General features: G+C 49.9%; 1 protein-coding gene across 6 annotated transcripts in view; it reads right to left on the bottom strand.

The window, feature by feature from the left end:
* Positions 1–19,013, bottom strand: part of FAM120B (family with sequence similarity 120 member B) — a 62,825-nt gene that overhangs the window by 27,428 nt on the left and 16,384 nt on the right. For 3 of the 6 annotated variants that reach the window (XM_019712647.2, XM_019712645.2, XM_019712644.2), the window contains 4 exons: positions 17,790–17,970; positions 8,482–8,583; positions 5,404–5,576; positions 2,193–2,285 (listed from right to left, as the gene is read on the bottom strand). In XM_019712647.2, coding sequence (XP_019568206.2) covers positions 2,193–2,285; positions 5,404–5,576; positions 8,482–8,583; positions 17,790–17,970 — 549 coding nt within the window. The remainder of the gene's footprint in view (positions 1–2,192; positions 2,286–5,403; positions 5,577–8,481; positions 8,584–17,789; positions 17,971–19,013) is intronic. The other 3 variants (XM_019712648.2, XM_074333893.1, XM_019712646.2) reach the window with 2 other exon arrangements.

Genomic DNA, 19,013 nt, shown 5'->3' with positions numbered 1-19,013 from the left:
GCTGGTTAGAACATGGTGCTGGTAGCACCAAGGTTGTTGGTTCGATCCCTGCATGGGCCACTGTGAGCTGTGTCCTTAAAAAAAAAAAGTTTGCTTAAAGATTCCACCAAAAGAAAGTATTAGAATTGATAAATAAATTCAGTAAAATAGCAGGATACAAAATTAATATTCAGAAATCGGTTGCATTTTTATATACCAATACTGAACTATCAGAAAGACAAATTAAGAAAACAATCCCATTTACGACAATATCAAAAAAAATTACCTAGGATTAAATTTAACCAAGGAGGTAAAAGACCTGTACTTGGAAAATTATACGACACTGAAGAAAGAAACTGAAAAAGATACAAATAAATGGAAGCACATACCGTACTCGTGGATAGGAAGAATTAACATCGTTAAAATGTCCATACTACCCCACGCAATCTATAGAGTCAATGCAATCCATGTCAAAATACCAATGGCATTCTTCACAGAACTTGAAAAAAATAATCTTCAAATTTATATGGAACCATAAAAGACCTCGAGCAGCCACGGCAGTCTTGAGAAAGAAGAACAAAATTGGAGGTATCATGCTCCCTGATTTCCAACTATATTACAAAGCTACAATAATCAAATCAGCACGGTACTGCCACAAAACAAAACACACAGATCAATAGACCTGAATACAAAGCCCAGAAATAAACCTATGTGTATGTGGTCCATTAAATCTGACAAATGAGGCAAGAATGAACAGTCTCTTCAATAGACGGTGCTGGGAAAACTGGACAAATACATGGGGGAAAAAATGAAACTAGACCACCATCTTACACCTGATACAAGAATAAACTTAAAATGGATTAAAGACTTAAATGTAAGACCTGAAACCACAAAACTCCTAAAAGAAAATACAGGCAGGAAACTCTGACATTGGTCTTAGCAATATTCTTTTGGATATGTCTCCTTGAGCAACGACAAAAAAAGAAAAAATAAACAACTGGGACTACATAAAATCAAAGTTTTTGCACAGCAAAAGAAACAATCAACAAAATGAAAAAACAGCCAACTGAATGGGTGAACATATTGCTAATGATACATCTGATAAGGGATTAATATCCAAAAATCTATAAAGAACTCAGAAAACTCTGGGCCAGCCCAGTGACTCAGGCGGTTGAAGCGCCCTGCTCCTAACACCAAAGGCCGCCAGTTCGATTCCCACAAGGGCCAGTGAGCTGTGCCCTTTACAGCTAAGATTGTGAACAACAGCTCACCCTGGAGCTGGGCTGCCGTGAGCAGCTGAAGGTTGGCGTGAGCTGCTGCGAGTGGCTGACTGACGACTGGTGACCAACAGCCTCAGCCACTGCACTGTGCACCTGAAGCTAGTGTAATACTGTATGTCAACTCTACTTTTTAAATTAAAACCATTAACAACAAAACAGCAGAAAAGCTTCCATCCTCTTTGAAAACACTTTGCACACGACTCTGGCGGTCGCTGGGCCCATTTCCACGTGCAGAACCAGCTACACCGTTACATTACGTGGAAGGAGCCAACGGTTAGCGACAATGGCATAGGTCCCACTCTTGCTGGAAGGAGCTGATCACTGGGAAGGTACCCGCCAGCAAGCGGGAGGCCTGCGAGGCCACTTTGTGACGTCAGGGTAAGCGTTCACGCGGGGCCATGTCTGAGTGACACCGCACCGGATGCAGGCCTCCAGAGATGGCGCATAACCATCACCAAACACTCCCACATGAAAACCCATGCAAGCCAGGCGCCGGGGGTGACACTGCCACCCCGGAGAGCCGACACGGCCTGGGAGACTAGGCCCTGGGCGAAGCGGGCAGGACGGGGCACTCGCACCCCTAACGTGGGCGACAGGTTTATAAGAAGCCAAATAAGCTGCTCTCTCCAATGACCAGAACCCCGAGACGCAGCGAGGATCCCGCTCTCAAACGTGTCACAAGGCCGCGCTGGTACAAGAGCAGGTTTGGTCCAGCTGCTCACGACAACGTAGGGTGGCCACTGCCACGGAGAGGGCACGGTCTGTCCTCTTTTATAGCTTTCGCTAACGTGGCAGGACTCGGACTCAGCTGCTGGCGAGACGGACCACACCACTGCTACCACGAGCAGAAAACAAGGGCCGGCTCGAACGCTGACCCCCGGGGTCGGGCCGGCTGCCCTCAGGACAGTGACAGTCCGTCAGTCACGTCAGTACCTGCAGGGCCTCAAGTTGCATGGCTGACTTTCCTTGCAGGCACAAGGCCTGGGCGATGAAAGCATGCAGGTCCTCCAGGCACAGTGTGTCCACCTGGAAGGGAGAGAGGCAGAGCCCGGCGTTAGCACTTGTGGCCCTGGGCAAGAGGACCCAGCAGGCTCTCACACGGCGCCTTCCCAGCTCCAGCAGCAGACAAGCGGACAGTGCAGGCGACTGAGGCCTCATCTCCCACCTCCAGTCCCTGGGGTGCAGCTCTGCACCCTGCCCGGGGCCGCGTTGGACAGAGGAGCCTCGTGCCTCTCCAGCAATGTGGAAAGTTCCAGTGCCTGGCAGGTGATCACTGTCAAGGACAATTTCCAAAGCTGAGGTTCCGGAGTGTGCAGACAGAGAGCACGACCAGTAGCCTGAGCTGGTGGTCAGGGCTGGGGTGCATAGCCACTCGGCCAGCCCCAGGTGACACCTGAGTCCTCGAAAATCAGTTTAAAGGCAACCGGGATCCCTGAAACATGAGACCCCACCAATCCTTTGTGGAATCCAAAGCTCTAACGAAAGTGACAGAAACAAAAAGACAGGTCTTAAGTAAACGAGTAAGGAGGGGGCCCGAGAGCCAACAAGACAGAGCTGGGGTACACTGTGATGCTGCCTCCCCACCGCGTGTCCCCTCAAAGGACCAGGCACTTTCCCACTGAGGTGCCGCCGCTGGAAACCCCCACGGCCACAGTAAGAATGCCGAGTACGCCCTGGGGAGACAGAGACTAGCAGCGCGGGGCCCGAGCGGCACACTAACGGCCGGCACCGCTTCAGCCACTGCAGTTCCCTTTGTAGAAACGACACCCACAGTTATTTCAGGGGACAATGGAACATCTACAAATGTGCAGCACTCACAACAAGAAGAAAGGTGCCGGACTGCAGCGGCAAGACCCGCAGAGCACTTCCCAAAGCCCGGCCGCGGTGCCCTGCGTTTACACAGGAACGCAGGCAGGGGACTCCGCTCGCCACCGGCAAGCTCCGAAGAGGCTGATGTGAAACTGTCAACCGTGGGAAGAGAATCACGGGCTCGTACGTCGTGTCTGTCACACGACGCCCGTCTCAGACTGGGCGCCATCTGTGGTGACATCTGCAACACACCCAGTGCCAGTCCTGGGTACGCACTTTTTAGAATTCCAGGAGACGGACACTACTGATAAGGGGTCTGCTCCACTCCAGACTGTTTCTAAAACGTGCACATTCTAGGACGTAACCTCTCCCTTCCAGAGAATCCTCTCAGATGAGTCTTTAATAAAAAATTGTTAACTAGAGGTCAGATGAAACAAGAGCATTTAGTTTCTGTGCAGGTTTGTACACTGAACATATGTGGTCTTATCCCGTCTTACACATAAAACATCTAGTGTAAGCATAAGCGTATAAAAGTGTAAGAATTTATAAGTGCACCTTTTTAGACTTATCCTGAGAGAACAATTATCCCTGTGAACAAGGATACACTCACTTCTTAACCTAAGGGACACCGCTGCCGTGTCCACCTGTTTTCCAGTTAGAAAAGTTCACGAGTGTCCCCTGAAGTGAAAGCAACGCAGTCGGCTTCATGCTGCCTGCCATTAAGGTCACTTAGAGGTGACGCCAAGTGCACTGTCCCTCCCGCTGGCTCCACAGGCAGGAGAGGACAGCACGTTCTGCAACCTGGGCTGTCTCTGTGGGAAGGGGGTTCCCGAGCTGACCGCCACCTGCACAAATGACGAGTGAGCAGAGCTGTGCTGTGTGACCACGAGGTGGAATAGACCACGCAGGGCGCACGCCCAAGTGCCAATGCAGGCTCAGCGCCCACCACCAGCCGGCCCAGCTCAGCGCCGAGACTGCTGCCCACGGGAAATGCTGGCCACACGTACACCTGTGTACCTGTGAACAGTCTCAAAGGAAATGCACCTTTATACTGAAATGTCACACACTCCTGCCACCCTGTTAGTCCCTACTTTGCTAAGTCTGGTGCAAATAAAGAAACATTCCACTCAAAGCAGTAAAGGGAAAACTAAGTTTACACCACTGCCTATGCGACCAGTCATGAGGGACAGAACCCCTAAGAGTCACGTGCCCACGTTTACAACGCGGGAAATGCAGCACTGGCTGTAGAATGGCAGAGCGAAGAGGGCACTGACAAAGGAAGTCAGTGTAAGGTTCCCTCGAAATGTAATTCTATAGTGAAGTAAGTTTCTTAAGGACAGCCAATAATTTGTAAGGTGAACTCACGTCTGAAAATCAGAATCACACGACTTCGTTCAGGGCGGACGAGGGCTGAGAGGGTTAGAGAAAGTCCAAAGGGGCTAAAGAAACAGACGACTGGCTGCAAGGGACTTTCTGTCACTGTTGTTATGACATCATTCTAAAACAACAAGCTAGGAGGGGAGTGAAGGGGCTGGAAGGCATGTTAGGCCCTGCTCGTCCTGAGGGTCCAGACACTAACTTCCACGTTCATGGGAAACTGCTGCAAGGCGCCTCTTTTCTCGGTTTGTGCAATTTCCATAGAAAAACTAAGTGCAAAATGAATGACAAAGCAACTGTCCCACTCGTTGAGGGTTGGTGACAAGACCCTAGAGCTGCGTGCACGTGTGGCTGATGGCTGAGGAGGACACTGACGACAACGATGGCGGTGACCCTTGTGGACACATCACCGGCACTTCTGCAGGGTGCTGATGGTGCCCCACCACGCGCGTCTCCAGTTACCCCAGGAGGCAGCCATTACCCACTCTCAGGGCGGAACGTGAAGGTAAGTGCTTAGTAAAATCTGTCAGCCGGGTGAATGAACAACTGTGGCTGAGGAAAGTGGCAGCCATGTGCCCAGAAGGGAAGGCGGGGATGACAGGCTGTTCAGCCCGAATGCAGAGCTAGACCGTCTCACCCTCACCCGGGACCCCAGGGGCAGAAACAAGCACCCAAGCAGTGACGGGGGACCCGAGCAGGGGATGGGACAGGGGACGAACCACTTGGGAAGCAGAAGCAGAGCGAAAGCAGGTTCCTTCACCTGCAAGGTTCCCGAGCCTCTGTCACATGTGGGTGCAGTACAGACAGCAGCCAGGCCTCTCCAACATGGGACTCTGGGTTAGAGCATTTCAGAGGGTTAGTGCTCATGGGAGCAGCAGCGCACACAGGTGACGCGGGGCCTGGCCGTGGCTGCGCCCCAGAGCACGTACGACAGGCAGGCCAAAAGGAGCAGGGTTACCTGCACGAACAGGTAGGTCAGGAGGCAGCACAGCGCCTGGAAGGGCATCTCGACTGCCTGCAGCTCTTCCCGCGAGGACAAGAGGTCGAAACAGGCCAGGAGCGTGTCCATGCGCAGGGCTTGAGTTCCCAGCTCTTGGTTCAGCCACAGCAGATTCAAACTAGGTGTCCCCCCTAGGTGGGAAAAGAAGTCTCGTCACCTTCATGCTTTGCACTAGCAAGTTTCACGTGCCTCCTGCAGAAACCCCCTCAAAGAACAAGGGACACGAGCTGCTTCCCTTCCTGACAGCCTTGGGCTTTGAAGCTTTAGGACTGGACGGTAAGCACCATGGAGCAACTTGGTTCACAAAGAAGCCCTCACAGGCCAGCGTGTATGTGCTGCATGGAAACCCTCTCCCTCCTGTGCCGAGGGGGGCGAGGCACCCCCACTTCCTGTGCCATACCCTGTAGCTAAGGAGCTGTTCAGACATCACCACACAGGCACTGCCCTGGGTGCGAGCGGGGTCACGACCACCCCACGGCCACCTCGCCCCTCACTGTGCTCTCCCAGCCCGAGACCCGCGGCTCCCAGACGTCAGTGCACAAAGGACCCGCTGCACAGAATGCATATTCCTGGGTTCTGTACGTAGGTGTGGTGCCTGCAGATCTGGAGACAGGTCGTCTGTAAGCCCCACGCTCTGGGAAGCACGTCTCTGGAAGGATTATGCAAAAAAATTCCTAAAATAAAATTTTTCGTGTTTTGCTTGTTTTATATATACGAGCATGTCTGAATTATTAAAATCCCCTTGCTCATTTGCTCAATGAAGAGATTTCTTCTGGGACTGGGAGGGGCAGCATTGGCATCGGACAGCACGCTTCCCACTGTCCTCCCTGCTGCCGTCTACCCCACGTCCAAGCAGCTGTCCCCCAGCACCTGCCCCCAGGGACTCCCACACGCCGGCCATCATGGCAGGGACCAGAGACTAACACCTGCCCTCAGGGACAGCACACTGGCACAAAGCGGGAGTGTGCCCCAGAGCACGCCAAGGCTCACAGCAGAGGACTAAATGTGGGCACAGGGCCACCACGGGCGGGACACGGGAACAGCCAACAAAGGGGGAGCTCCAGGGGCGGAGGTATCGGTACCAAGGCCCCTCCCTAAGAGTGCTGGGAAGGACGGAACTTATCCAGGAGAATGCTGTGCTCAGCTCTGTGCCTGCAAGATGGCTCAGGCTGCAGGGGGAGGCAAGAAGCGGGAAGAAGACGTGGACCTCAAAGGTGAGCAGGACACACATGGCCTGGGCAAGAAGGGGGCTCCAGCCTACAGCTTCTCCACTGCAGCAGGACGTGACACCATTTTACAGGATGGCAGGCTGCAGCCCACGGGAGGGGACAGCTTCAGTGCTCAGCCTGCACAGGCGGCCACACGAAGGGAGCACAGGCTGGTGAGCGAGCTGTGGAACTGGGGGCTGGACTGGACTTTCTCTCGCTGTATCTCTTACCAGATCAACAGCCACAGTGTCACCTGGGGACTTGCTAGAAATGCATGTTCTTGGGCCCATCCCAGATATACATGCATGCGCGTGCACACAGGCACACACATGCAAGTGTGCACACAATACGTGCACACACAGGCACACATACATGCACACACTCGCACACACGTGCCCCATACATTTCTCCCAAAGCTCTGTGGGAGATGTTTCAGAGATGTTTCAGAGAATACCACAGACTAAATAAGCAAGTGCTCTGGTTGCCAGGTCACCAACTAATGTAGCATCACATCTAAAACCCATGGGCTTCAAAACCTCCTCACGTAACTTGGTAGGAGTGTCTGGGTGAGCAGATGGACAGGGAGGCCCCGCCATGTCCGTGCCACTGCTCACATACACGTAAGCAGTCACTCATCAAAGTCACATCCCCAGGGTGCCAGTGCGGGGATGCGGGCCCTTTCAAACATGGCTTCTGCGCACAGATCGGGCTCCCAAAGCCGAGTCAGGACAGCCTGGTGCGCACAGCCCCGCGGCCGCCGAGCCCCAGCAGCACACGCTCTGATGGTCACTTGACGTCCTAGGACATCCAGACATCCTACAAGTCGCCTTCAACACGCACTCACATGATGAACAGACAAACTGATTCGAGCCACCAAGGAAACCATTTAGTCCCTTTCCATAGTATTTTCGGAAAGACATTACAAGATGGAAATTACATACATAACAAAACATTTCTGAAAATTATTTTGGTTATCCTTTAAAAATACTTCCTGCTGTAAAAACAAGTGTCAATTCACCTGGATTTGTGTTTGTGTTAAGCACCTTTTCAGGGTCGAGCACAACATCACCGACTGAGAGAATACGGGAACACAGTCTGTAACTTTCATCAACTTCTCCCCCAACACAATCCCATTTACAAAGAGACTCTGCAGTGCTCTAATCCTCCTTTGGTGGATTACAGGCTGTGTGATGGAAAATAACAGCCACACGAGAAAATTTCACACCTACAAAGACGGACTACCCAAATCTTAGAAAAATATTTGTTCTCTGAAACAGTGACAAGGCTACTAAAAATAAACTCTAACCCGACCCCCTCTCCTTTAACTGTCTCCATGTAACACACTATCCTCTAAGGTCATAAATTCTTGACCTTTTTCAAGGGATATTACGACCCCAAAGAAAGAAAGGATTTACTTCAGCTGATTTTTGGACAAACCTCTTATTCCTTCCCTCTCATTACATGTTTCAAGATACCGCTCATAAAAAGGAAACTTACTTTTCCCGTTAAAATAACTTTCCTTTATCTCCCCTCTCGTGTTGTCAGCTTGGTACAGGAAGAAGAGCTGACATTAAGCAGAATGTCAAGAACCCAATCCCGCTACTGCGTGTGTCAGACCCTGGGGTCCGGCCTCGGCCAGCAGCCTGCCTGCCGGCTTCTCCTGCGCTGTCTCAGAACCATAGCAGGTAAGTTCCCTCCCTTGGGCCCAGGGCTGACACAGAAATGAGTACCTGTGCACTTCTGAAAAACCATGTTCCCGCAGTGAATCTACTGTCGGGCGGTCTCAGATGGTAGAGCATTAATGCTTACCTAACGAAGGCTGTCGTACCTGGAATGTTCATCGGCAGAGGCCTGACGAGGTCTGGATGCCTCAGCGGGTTCCCAGAGTACACAAACCACTCCCGGACAGTGGGGCAGCTGCTGGCGCCATCTGAGAGAGACAGCAGGGTCAGTGATGTGCGTGGGTACCAACATTCATCAGCAGCCTAACGGTGTAACGGGCCCACTCTGCCGGGACAGCTCAAGGCGGCAAGCACATGAGTTCCCACACCCAGGGTCACTGACGGGGACCTCGGGCATCCGAGAGTTGGCCCCTACCCTGCAATCAAGGGCCATCTGTTTATTCCAATGAGAACAGCAGCCTGGTGGGGGGAGGGGCAGGATAGCCTGGGTACAGAAACAGGAATCTGGGGTACAATCCCCCCTGGGGGATCCCCAGTGTCCCGCCCCCCTTGCTTCCCACCTCACATTGCTCCAGAAAACAGTCATGGAAAAGTAAGGACATGACAGTCCTTTCTGGCCTGAAATTCACCATTTTATGTTACTATCGAGACTAGTATCACGTGAGACAATTCAAAAAGCTGGCGGCAACAGAGAACCACGGTAGCTCTGAATGCTGCTGGGCTGTTGGCTGCTGCAAACGTCCAGCTGGACTCTGCGCTGCAGCTTCCCAGCGAGGTGAAGGTGGAAGGAACACGTTCCCAGTTGACCTGCCCTGGAGCCACCGGGCTACTTTCTGTCCAGCCCCTGTAGCCCTGCCGCACGCCCCCCTCCCTCAGCTGCCACACAGCCTGTCCTCCCTCCCTGCAACTCTGCACCCTGCCCAGCCCCCTTCTGGCTCTGTCACCACTCTTGCTGGGCCAGCCAGAGGTCACATCTCACGTTCAGTCTCATGTCCATCCAAGTCATTCTCCAAGCAAACTGGGGCTACAGGGTTTTGTTTTGTTTTGTCTTGTAAATAAAAATTTTGCCAGGTTGCTCTAATTAAGACACCCCCCCCCCCAACGGCTGCCCACGGTGCCAGAATAAAAGTACAGCCCTCGGAGAACCGCCCTTGGCCGTTCCACTGCCTGGCTCTCCCTCCGGCATCCTCCCCGGGTCTGCGGCACAAGCACCAACACACTTGAACATGTCTGGGCCTCCCAGAGTCTGGAGCACAGTTCTGGCGGGTGCACCAAACGCCGTCCCCAGGGCCCAACAGCCACGGCTGCAGCTCACGAGGCTCTTGCCCTCACCATGGCTTCTGTCACCTCCACATTTGCAAACGGCCTTCCATGGTCTGGACCCTCCCCCTCTGAGGCCACGTCTCACACAGGCACTGGGCTCACACCTCCTTCCCGTCCCGCCGGCTCAGGCACTGGTACCTCCACTGCACAATGACCTGCATGCGATGAGTTTCGCTGACCGCACAATCTGGACACAGAACAAGACTTATGTCCCCAGAATGAGAGCTCACCCTGTTTATGACACACAGTCTGGACATGAAACTCTTAATCTCTGGGAGTGACACTGACTGGCCAGAGGTGAAAGCAATCAGGTCTACTGATGGGAACTTCCCCTCCCTAAGTGAGATTTCTTTGACACTGTGGGAAGGACGCAGGAAAGGATTTTCAACAAGTACTTTCTCTAAGGTGGAGGCAGGTAAAGGGGTGTGAAGTCGGAACTGGGAGCAGGTCACTGACCAGTGGGGACAGGTGACTTAACAGACCTCGACATGCCTTCTACTATCACAGGAAGGTCAGAAGAGCGGCGTCCAGAGGCTAGAAAATGGCAACATTCACAGAGACTACCATGTTTTCCCCGAAAATAAGACATAGCTGGACCATCAGCTCTAATGTGTCTTTTAGAGCAAAAATCAATGTTAAGACCCGGTCTTATTCTACTATAAGACCGGGTATAATATAATATGATACAATATAATAAGTATAATAAATAATAATAAATGTAATGTAATACCGGGTCTTATAGTAATTTTTGCTCCAAAAGATGCATTAGAGCTGATGGGCCAGCTAGGTCTTATTTTCGGGGAAACAGGGTACGTTTGGTAGTCTGGGAACATCTCATCTACACCTAAATATTCAGATGGCACCATTTCCACTTTTAATCCAGATTATCCCTTCTACACACGTAGTCACAACTCCCTGCTCCTTCAAACCCACAACTAGGGGTTCATGTCACCTGAGACCTCCTTAAGATAAAAATGAACACATTTTGCTGGAAAATCCCAGAGCTCGGCCCATTCTCTGGGGAAATGAATCACTGCTGAGGTTTTAACCTGGCATGCACTTTTGAACTATAGCAGAAACGTCTGCAATAATTTGGTCTGTCTGAATTACAAGGAAATAATCTTAAATGCCTACACAGCAAGAAAAGCAGAAGAGGAAACTGGGTTTGGCGATTCCTGAAGGAAAAGGCTGGTTTTCTCACTGGGACGTTCAGTGTACTGGGCTGAGCTCAGAAAGCAAAGGAAACACTCGAGCAGAAGCTGTCTGCTAGTCTTCCGTTCACTACGTACGACTTTACACATGAAAACGGAGAAATACCACCAACCTGCCTGCCAGGCACAAAGGACACCCATGACCCCACTGTGAAGGCTCCTGCGTGTAACTAAGACCCTTTCCTGGGAGCAGGGTGTGCGGCGGTCCACACCTCGGACTGGACGTGACACAAACCCCCAAGGGCTGACTCCTCCCACAGGTCTGGAGGGCTGCACTGCAGGGGAAGAGAAAGGAGAAGCACCGTGGATTTTAACCTCACAGTTACTGCGATTTTCAGGTTGGTAACGATCCCCCTTTTTTTGGGGGGGAGGGGAACAGGATTTTATTGGGGAACAGTGTGTACTTTCAGGACTTTTCCTAAGTCAAGTTGTTGTTCTTTCAATCTTAGTTGTGGAGGGTGCAGCACAGCTCCAGGTCCAGTTGCCGTTGTTAAATTGCAGGGGGCGCTGCCCACCATCCCTGTGGGACTCAAGGAATCGAACCAGCAACCTTGTGGTTGAGAGCCCACTGGCCCATGTGGGAATCGAACCGGCAGCCTTTGGCGTTAGGAGCACGGAGCTCCAACCGCCTGAGCCACCGGGCCGGCCCCTCCAGACTTTTTAAACAATACGTTTGTAATATGGTGGCTCTGTAACATTTTTATCCTGCTATTTAACCTGTAATTGTTGTGTCCTTAGCCCTTAAAAATAGAGTAACTCCCTATTCTTGTGAATATTTTTGAAGACAAGCTACCTTTTAGGTCAACACCAAGGATTTCAAAATGCTGGTGGCAGTAGGCACTCTGCAAAGGCACCTCACCGACTGGTCAGCGACTGTTCAGTGGCAGGGCTGACGACCCCGTCACGGGACCATCAGGCTCCCCAATACCATGGGGAGCCCCAGAACGGTCACTGGGTGAAAGTGAGGGAAGGTGGCCAGGAGCAGGACGGCTGCCGCAGGGGGCTGTCTCCAACACTGTTAGCTGCTGAGGCGTCAAGGACAGCACAGGTCCTGCCTTCGCAGCTTCTGAGTTTCTTCTATTTCCTCAAATTCACAAGGTTCCACAGTGACTTAAGCTGCGATGATCATTAGGGAGACTACAGATCAGACACAGAGGTGAGAATGGGCACCCTGTGCGGGCTGAGGGCGGAGGATTTCAGGGCTATCCCCACGCCTGGCCATCCAAACACCATGCAGTCAACTAGGAAAGCCTGCAGGAGCGAAACCAACCTGCTACGCCTCATGAGCAGACGGACTGGAGAGTCCAATCAGACGGTCATCCACATCACCAGGCCTGAAGTATCAAGGCATCGATCAGGGCCTGGGGCTCTGGCTGTGACCCACAGCGCACAGGTTCATGGCCTGGCTCTGGGCTGAGAGTCCAAACTGTGCAGTTCAAGGCACCTCAGATGTCACACGCACTTTAAATGAGCGGGCTCTTCCTGCCCGTTACACCTGCTGAGACTGGAGAGACCATCATCTCTCGCCCTCCTGCACGTGAAATTCAAGCTTCAGACTTGTTGTTTTCTAAGGAATGCCTCGCTAAATGCAAAAACTCCTGGAAAAGTGGCACTTAAAACATACACTCAACAAACATGTATCGATCACCTCAGTGTGGTAAAATGCCACCTGGACAGCCCCAGCCAGCTCAGCCACAGCCCAGCAGACAGTGACCATGTGAAAACACGTGCACCAGCTGTGGTGGCCTAAGGGTGAAAAGCACACGGTACCGTCCGATAGGACATGGGGTGAGGAGGGACGTGGAGGAGTTCGTTTTCAAGGGTTGGCAGGATGCACAGAATTGATAAGAATGGCCTGAGCCAGAGAAATACATGCTGCATTGGTCAATACGGACAGTTTTTAAAGCAATACAAGTGAATGAGAGCCTAGGCACAAGAGGCAAGCCCAGCTCCGAGGACTGCCACACACGGAGGTTGGCAGACAGCAAGAGCCAGGAGGGGAGGGCGGAGCTCTCACCACACCCAGGGTCCAGCAGGGACCAACTGTGCAGAGGAGAGCAGGGGTGGGCTCCCCCAGGGCAACAGGACAGTGGTCTCGATGGACAGAGGAAGGAGAGAGGACAATTTGTCCACAGAGTAGAGAGAGAGTGGAGCAATGTTTCCATAATGTAGGGAAAAACAACCAGGAATTGGAAGATGAAGCAACACAGAGTATCAACCCCGGAAGTCCAACACCCATCTCTTAGCAGTGCCTGTAACAGAAAACAGAGATAATGAAGGGGAGGAAAATTTGTGAACATAAAGGATAAAGAATAATCTAAAACTTTTCAAGAGAAAAAACGTCACCAAGAAAGGAACAGGAGTCGCACTAATGCTTCCCTTTGTCAGCACCTAGAGGGCAAGAGCACTGCAGGGCCTGGCCGACGTGGGGCGGGGCTGCCCACCTGTCCACCCACCATCAGTAACTCGCCATCTGGACAAACTGTTGAAGCCAATGCACCCTCACATTGCACAGTCTTCACCCCAAGTTTCTGCCCAGAGGTACTGTGCACCACAGCCCAGGGAGAATGTCGGAGAGCCTGCAGGGCCAGGCTGTCATGGCAGCGGTGACCCCAGGGCAGAGCCCCAGAGAGCTGGCGCTGTGCGCTGAGGACTACACGTCCAGCCAGGGTAAGACTCAGGCTGGGCAAGATGACCACAGGGGAGCCCTGCTGACCAACCACTGGGGCCTGCCAGCAGGGTCCCAGCAGCCAATGTGCAGAGCCCTCATTAAACACTTGGCTGGCACTCAGGTGACAGTGTAGGAAGGCCAGGCCTCAGGAGTGGGGCCACACTAGCTCTCGAATCAAAGTTCCTACAGAACCCACCCTCACCCCCACCAATAAAGCTTGAGGCAAGCCCTAAAGGAGCAGGAAAGACCAAAACTCAATACTCTTGATAGCAGCCAAAACCTTCCAGCAGACGATCATGAAATACTGCACATGAGAACACATAAGCAGGACCATATGGACCCATTGTGAGCTGAAAAGTCAATAAACAGACACAGGCCCAGAAATGACAGGAAAGAAGGAATTAGTAGAGAAAGACTTGAAAACAGCTACCGTGGATAAATTTAAAAACTTATGAAGACAGGGAAGACAGAAACAGAAGATTAAAAAACAGTATCTGAAATGATGATTTCACTGGGTGGGTTACCAGCGGATTGGGGGCGGGAGGGAAGAAAGGCTCACTGAACTTGAAAACAGCAGCAGGAACTGCCCAAGGTGAAGCACAGAGAGAAAATAGGCTAAAAGCAGCCTCAGTGCCTGAGGGACACGATGAGGTACAAACCACATACGAGTAATTGGAGGCCCAGAGTGAGAGGTGGGAGAGATGAAGACAGAAAACAGTATCTGATGAAATAACGCTCAACTTTTTTTCAAATTTGATAGGAAACATAAACTCACAGATCTGAGAAGCTCTAGACTCCCAAGCAGAATGAACAAAGTATAAGCCACTCCCAAGCTCAGCTTAAACAAACTGCTGAAAACCAGTGATCGAGAGAAAAATCTTATCGACAGCCTGAGAAAAACACTCATTACATACGGGGAACAGTAAGAAGGACTACTGTCATCGCATGAGAAACAACACAAGCCAGAGGCTACATAATGACATTTTTAAAGTGTTGAACAGAAAAATACCCCAAATTCTACATCCAGCAAAATTACACTTCTTAAAGATATTTTCAGGAAATACAACTCATGGAACTAAAATGAGCGTCACAAGAAATGTAAAAATAAGTTCTTCAGATGAAGAAACTAAAGATGAAAAGCTTGGATCTCAGAACAAAGAAATTAAGAACACCAGAAATTGTGTAGCATGTAGAGGACTTTCTCATTTATTAATTCCTTAAAAGACAACTGACTGCTTAGAGGAAGGGCTGGAAAATTACAGCCCATGGGCCAAATGTGGCCTGTTCGTTTTAATCCAGTCTGAAACCTAATAATGCCTTTCATATTATTTTAAATGACTGGAAAAATTATCAAAAGAATATTCTGTGATACAGGGAGATAATATCAAATTCAAATTTGGTGACATGGGAAAACTAGATAAAGCTGTATTAGCACACAGCCACACTCCATCACCGACATACCGTCTGCGGCCACGTCTGCACTCCAGCAGCAGGGCTCAGTATTTGTTACAGAGACTGTGGGGGACCTCAAAGCCTAAAATGTTTATTATCATCTGGCCCATCACAGAAAAAGCCTGCAAACCCCTCGTCTAAAGAAAAAATAAGAATTGTGTATTATGGAGTCTAAGATACATGCATAATCTCAAAAGAACATATCTGTTTCCATTTATGCAAGTCTCGAACCAGACCAAAATCCAGGGATGGAGGACAGACAAGTGGTCATCAGAGGGAAGGACAATGGGCCAGTATGAGGGAGCTCCTTGGTGGTGAGGGGCTGTGCTGCGTCTTGACATGGGACAAAACTGCACAGAACGATGCACACACACAAGTGAAAGAATGTGAAGTGAGCAAGGTCTGCAGCCTAGTTAAGAGCACTGCAGTGTCAATTTCCTGCTTTGTATTGTGTTTTATTATATAGTCATCTTTGGCGGAAACTGTGTGGCCTCAACGACATGGAACTCAATGTACTATGGAACTCCAAAAGTTTTAAAAATATGCAGGAGACATAAAGCAACAGTAACAAAAATAATGGACACAACGAAAGTGCACTGTTGTAGGTTTTACATCACACATAACACAATATGCTACTATCTGAAGGCAGGTTGTGATCCTTTAAAAATGAGTATCATAAACCCTAGAGCAACCACTAAAAAAAGAACAAATTTAACAATCCCACAGAGGATATGAAACAAAATACTAAAAATTTTTCAACTGATCCAAAAGAAATCAGAAGAGGATAAAATTGGGGGGGGGGGGGGGGGGACCAGAGCGAAGTGCAAAATAGAAGATGTAAAACCCAAGCATGTCAATAGTAACTTTATCTGTAAATGGTCTAAACACGCCAGTTGAAAGACAGATGTTTTTGATCAGAGGATGTGCTTGTCAGGTGACATGCTGCGTAAAAGAGGTGCACTTTAAATATAAAGAACTAGTTTAAAAGTGAAAGGACAGAAAAAAGATACAGCATGTAAATACTAACCTAAGAAAACTGGAGTGCTTATATTGGTGTCTGACAAAGCCAACTTGAAGACAAGAAATATTACTAGGTTTTTTCAAAGGGACATCTCATACTCTTAAAAGAGACATTTCATTAAGAAACACCATAATCCTCAATATACATGCACATAAGAACAGAACTTCCAAACTATTTGAAGCAAACACTAACAGAACTGAACATATAAATAAAAATCACAACAACATCTGAATATTTCAACACTCTTCCCTCAAGAACCAAGGACAAGTCAACAGGAGATGGTACAAGACCTGAACAGCCTTATTAATGTTGCTAATATTTATGGAAGGCTATGCTCCATCGTAGAGGGTATTTAACGTTCAAGCACACACATAAGAATAAGCCACTCAAACAACGTAGAATATGTCTCATCAGTACCATAAATAAACCAGCAATAGAAGCATTTTATTTTCACATCCTAATACTGTAAACTTCATCACAAAACCAAAACGTTGAGAAAAAAAAAAGGAAAGATCACTTATGAAGACAAGTTCACTTAGAGTGAGTCTTCCTGTTACTATGGTTACCTACTGAGGTCACCTACATGACTGAAGTAAAGTGCATTAACAAAGTATGGAATTCAAGTTAGTGCACCTCATGCATTTTAACCTCAGTTGAGAAAATACATTTGACTGAGCAGCACGAGGTCCAGTTATTCCCGGGTTTTAGTAAGTGGACCTGCGCAGATCAAACCCGTTTTCCAGGGTCCAGTGTATTTTGAGCCACAGTTGGGGATCAGTGGGTGTGGAGGATGAAGGCAGTTATACACGGGCTTCTGACTGAATCAGGGGCCAGTGCCCCTACCCCTGAGTTGCTAAGGTCAGCTGTGCTCTATAAACAATTCCAGGCAAATTTTATTCTCTGATGTAAAATGTTTCTCATGATGAAGATGTATTTTTTTAGTCTTAATCAATGTGCAATCATTCATGTTCAGAAAGAATACAGGCAGAGCCACATAAGACCAAAGAGAAAAAGAAATCATTCAGACAATATTTGGTCCCAAAGTAGATTACATAGGTCCTTTCGTTTCTGTTTGTAAATCAGCTTCTTTCTCATGATATAAACCCATTTCTCATCCGAGCCCTCTCCCATCCGACCATGGCGGTGCAGTCAGCCTGCCTCAGTGAGCAAGGCCTGACCTCAGAGGTCACTAAACGCAGTAAGCACCAGTTGCCTACTGCAAAGCGTCTTCTCCTGCCCCTCAGAGGGTTATAGTCCTGACTAACTGCACACGTGGTGTTAAATAAAGGTCCTCCCGACACACTCGCTGCTACTGCGCAATGGAATACAGACGGGAACATGCACAGACTTCATTACGAAAGCCTAAGGAAAATTCTGTTTTTAATTTAAAATATGAAGTACTGGATTTTCTACAATTCTTTTATGAAAATCACAGTTTGAGGGAGAGTAAACTGACACTGTCTTCTAATAATAAACACACCCTACACTCCTACAGGAGGAGAGGGTTTTCACATTTTTTAAAAAGCACGTAAAAATATAACATTTTATAGAAACAAACTACTCTTCCTGTAAGGAACCAACAGGCTGCTTGCTGATCAGATGGAGACGTCCTGTGGCATTTACCTAACTTTGTACACACGGCAGCGGTACCCTCACTTTCAGATTTCAGAGAAACCAACCCTGTTTAGCTGTATCTGTGCCCTGAAAGGATGCATGCGCCTTGGTCTGGCCAGTCAGTCACAACTTGGCCCAGATGGCGCCGTCCGGGACCCTCACCTTGGCCGCTCCCGAGCAGGAGGGAGTAGACACGCTGTCTCACGGGGCGGTACACGAAGGCCTGACTGGGCAGAGCCTGGTCCAGTGCGTCCTCCAGGGTGTTGCTGCATTCGATCTCCCCACTGGTCAGGATGTTGTACACCAGGTAGCTTTCCCCCTGGACGTGGCGCATCCTGGCAATCTGCTCAACAGTGAAACACAAGAGTTTCTCCTCGAAAACAAAACCAAAACCGCAGCCTGCAAACTGAACAGCCGACACCTTTACATCACATGCCAGTGTTTTTCAAGGCACTTGGAAACGGAACAATTGTCACTCAAACTCAGGACGTGGAGGTGGCATTTCTGCTTCCCTTCTTCTGGGCTTCTAGGCTCCAAGAGTTGAATATGCCCCCCGCCGCACCCCCAGTCTCCAACCACCCAGCTGACCTGGCGAGCTGATCTCTAGTGTCTCGTCATTTCATCCTTCTGAGAGAAACAAAGCCACAAAAACCTCTAGCTGAGCCCCACCCCACCTCTCCCTTCTCCAACCCAAGCTGCCTTCTGGCACACACTGAGGCAATCACTACCGTCCTCGAAGCATCTGAACGGCCTCCACAAATCCTTCGCCCTGATTTTCACTCAAGACCCCACCTCACAGCGCCTCCCCTTTTCCCGCACAACCATCGCGTCCTCATAGAAACTGCCGTGGGCTGATCACACGGCACACCCTCCAGGTTCCTCAGGCGCAACCCTCCCCGCCGCCACCTGTGCTCTGCAACACTTGTCCCTTCCAGCCCCTCCCAGCCTCCCACGTCACAAGCCTCTTCCTTTTGAGGCTCACCCCAGTGTCACCTGTCCATAAACCCTCTCCTCCTCTCCCAGAACTCACCTCCCCCTGCCTCATGACGCTCCACTCACACGGACCCAACACTGTTACCCTGTCTGACCCCCACCAAATGGAACCCCCGAGAGTAGAAACGGTAGCTCACTCAAGCACCTGTCTCTGCCCTACTGAGTGAAACGTGTGCTGAACACTGACAGGTTTCTGCCTGGCAATGTCAGCAGCCTTGGCACATGGTAGGAGACCAGACACGATGTAAACTGATGCCACTTTCTCTTTAAATACTCAGAATCGGAAGGGCTACCATAACCTACATACAGCTTTGATTTTCCTGATCATTCTTATCACTGCAGGAGAAAATTAATTCCTGTTCAAAATTGCTTTTCAAAATTTAAACCCAAACA

The sequence above is a fragment of the Rhinolophus sinicus genome, linkage group LG05, assembly GCF_036562045.2.
Source record: "Rhinolophus sinicus isolate RSC01 linkage group LG05, ASM3656204v1, whole genome shotgun sequence".
Classification (NCBI taxonomy): domain Eukaryota; kingdom Metazoa; phylum Chordata; class Mammalia; order Chiroptera; family Rhinolophidae; genus Rhinolophus; species Rhinolophus sinicus.
Note: the sequence above shows the minus strand (reverse complement) of the source record. Positions and strands in the feature narration are given on the sequence as shown.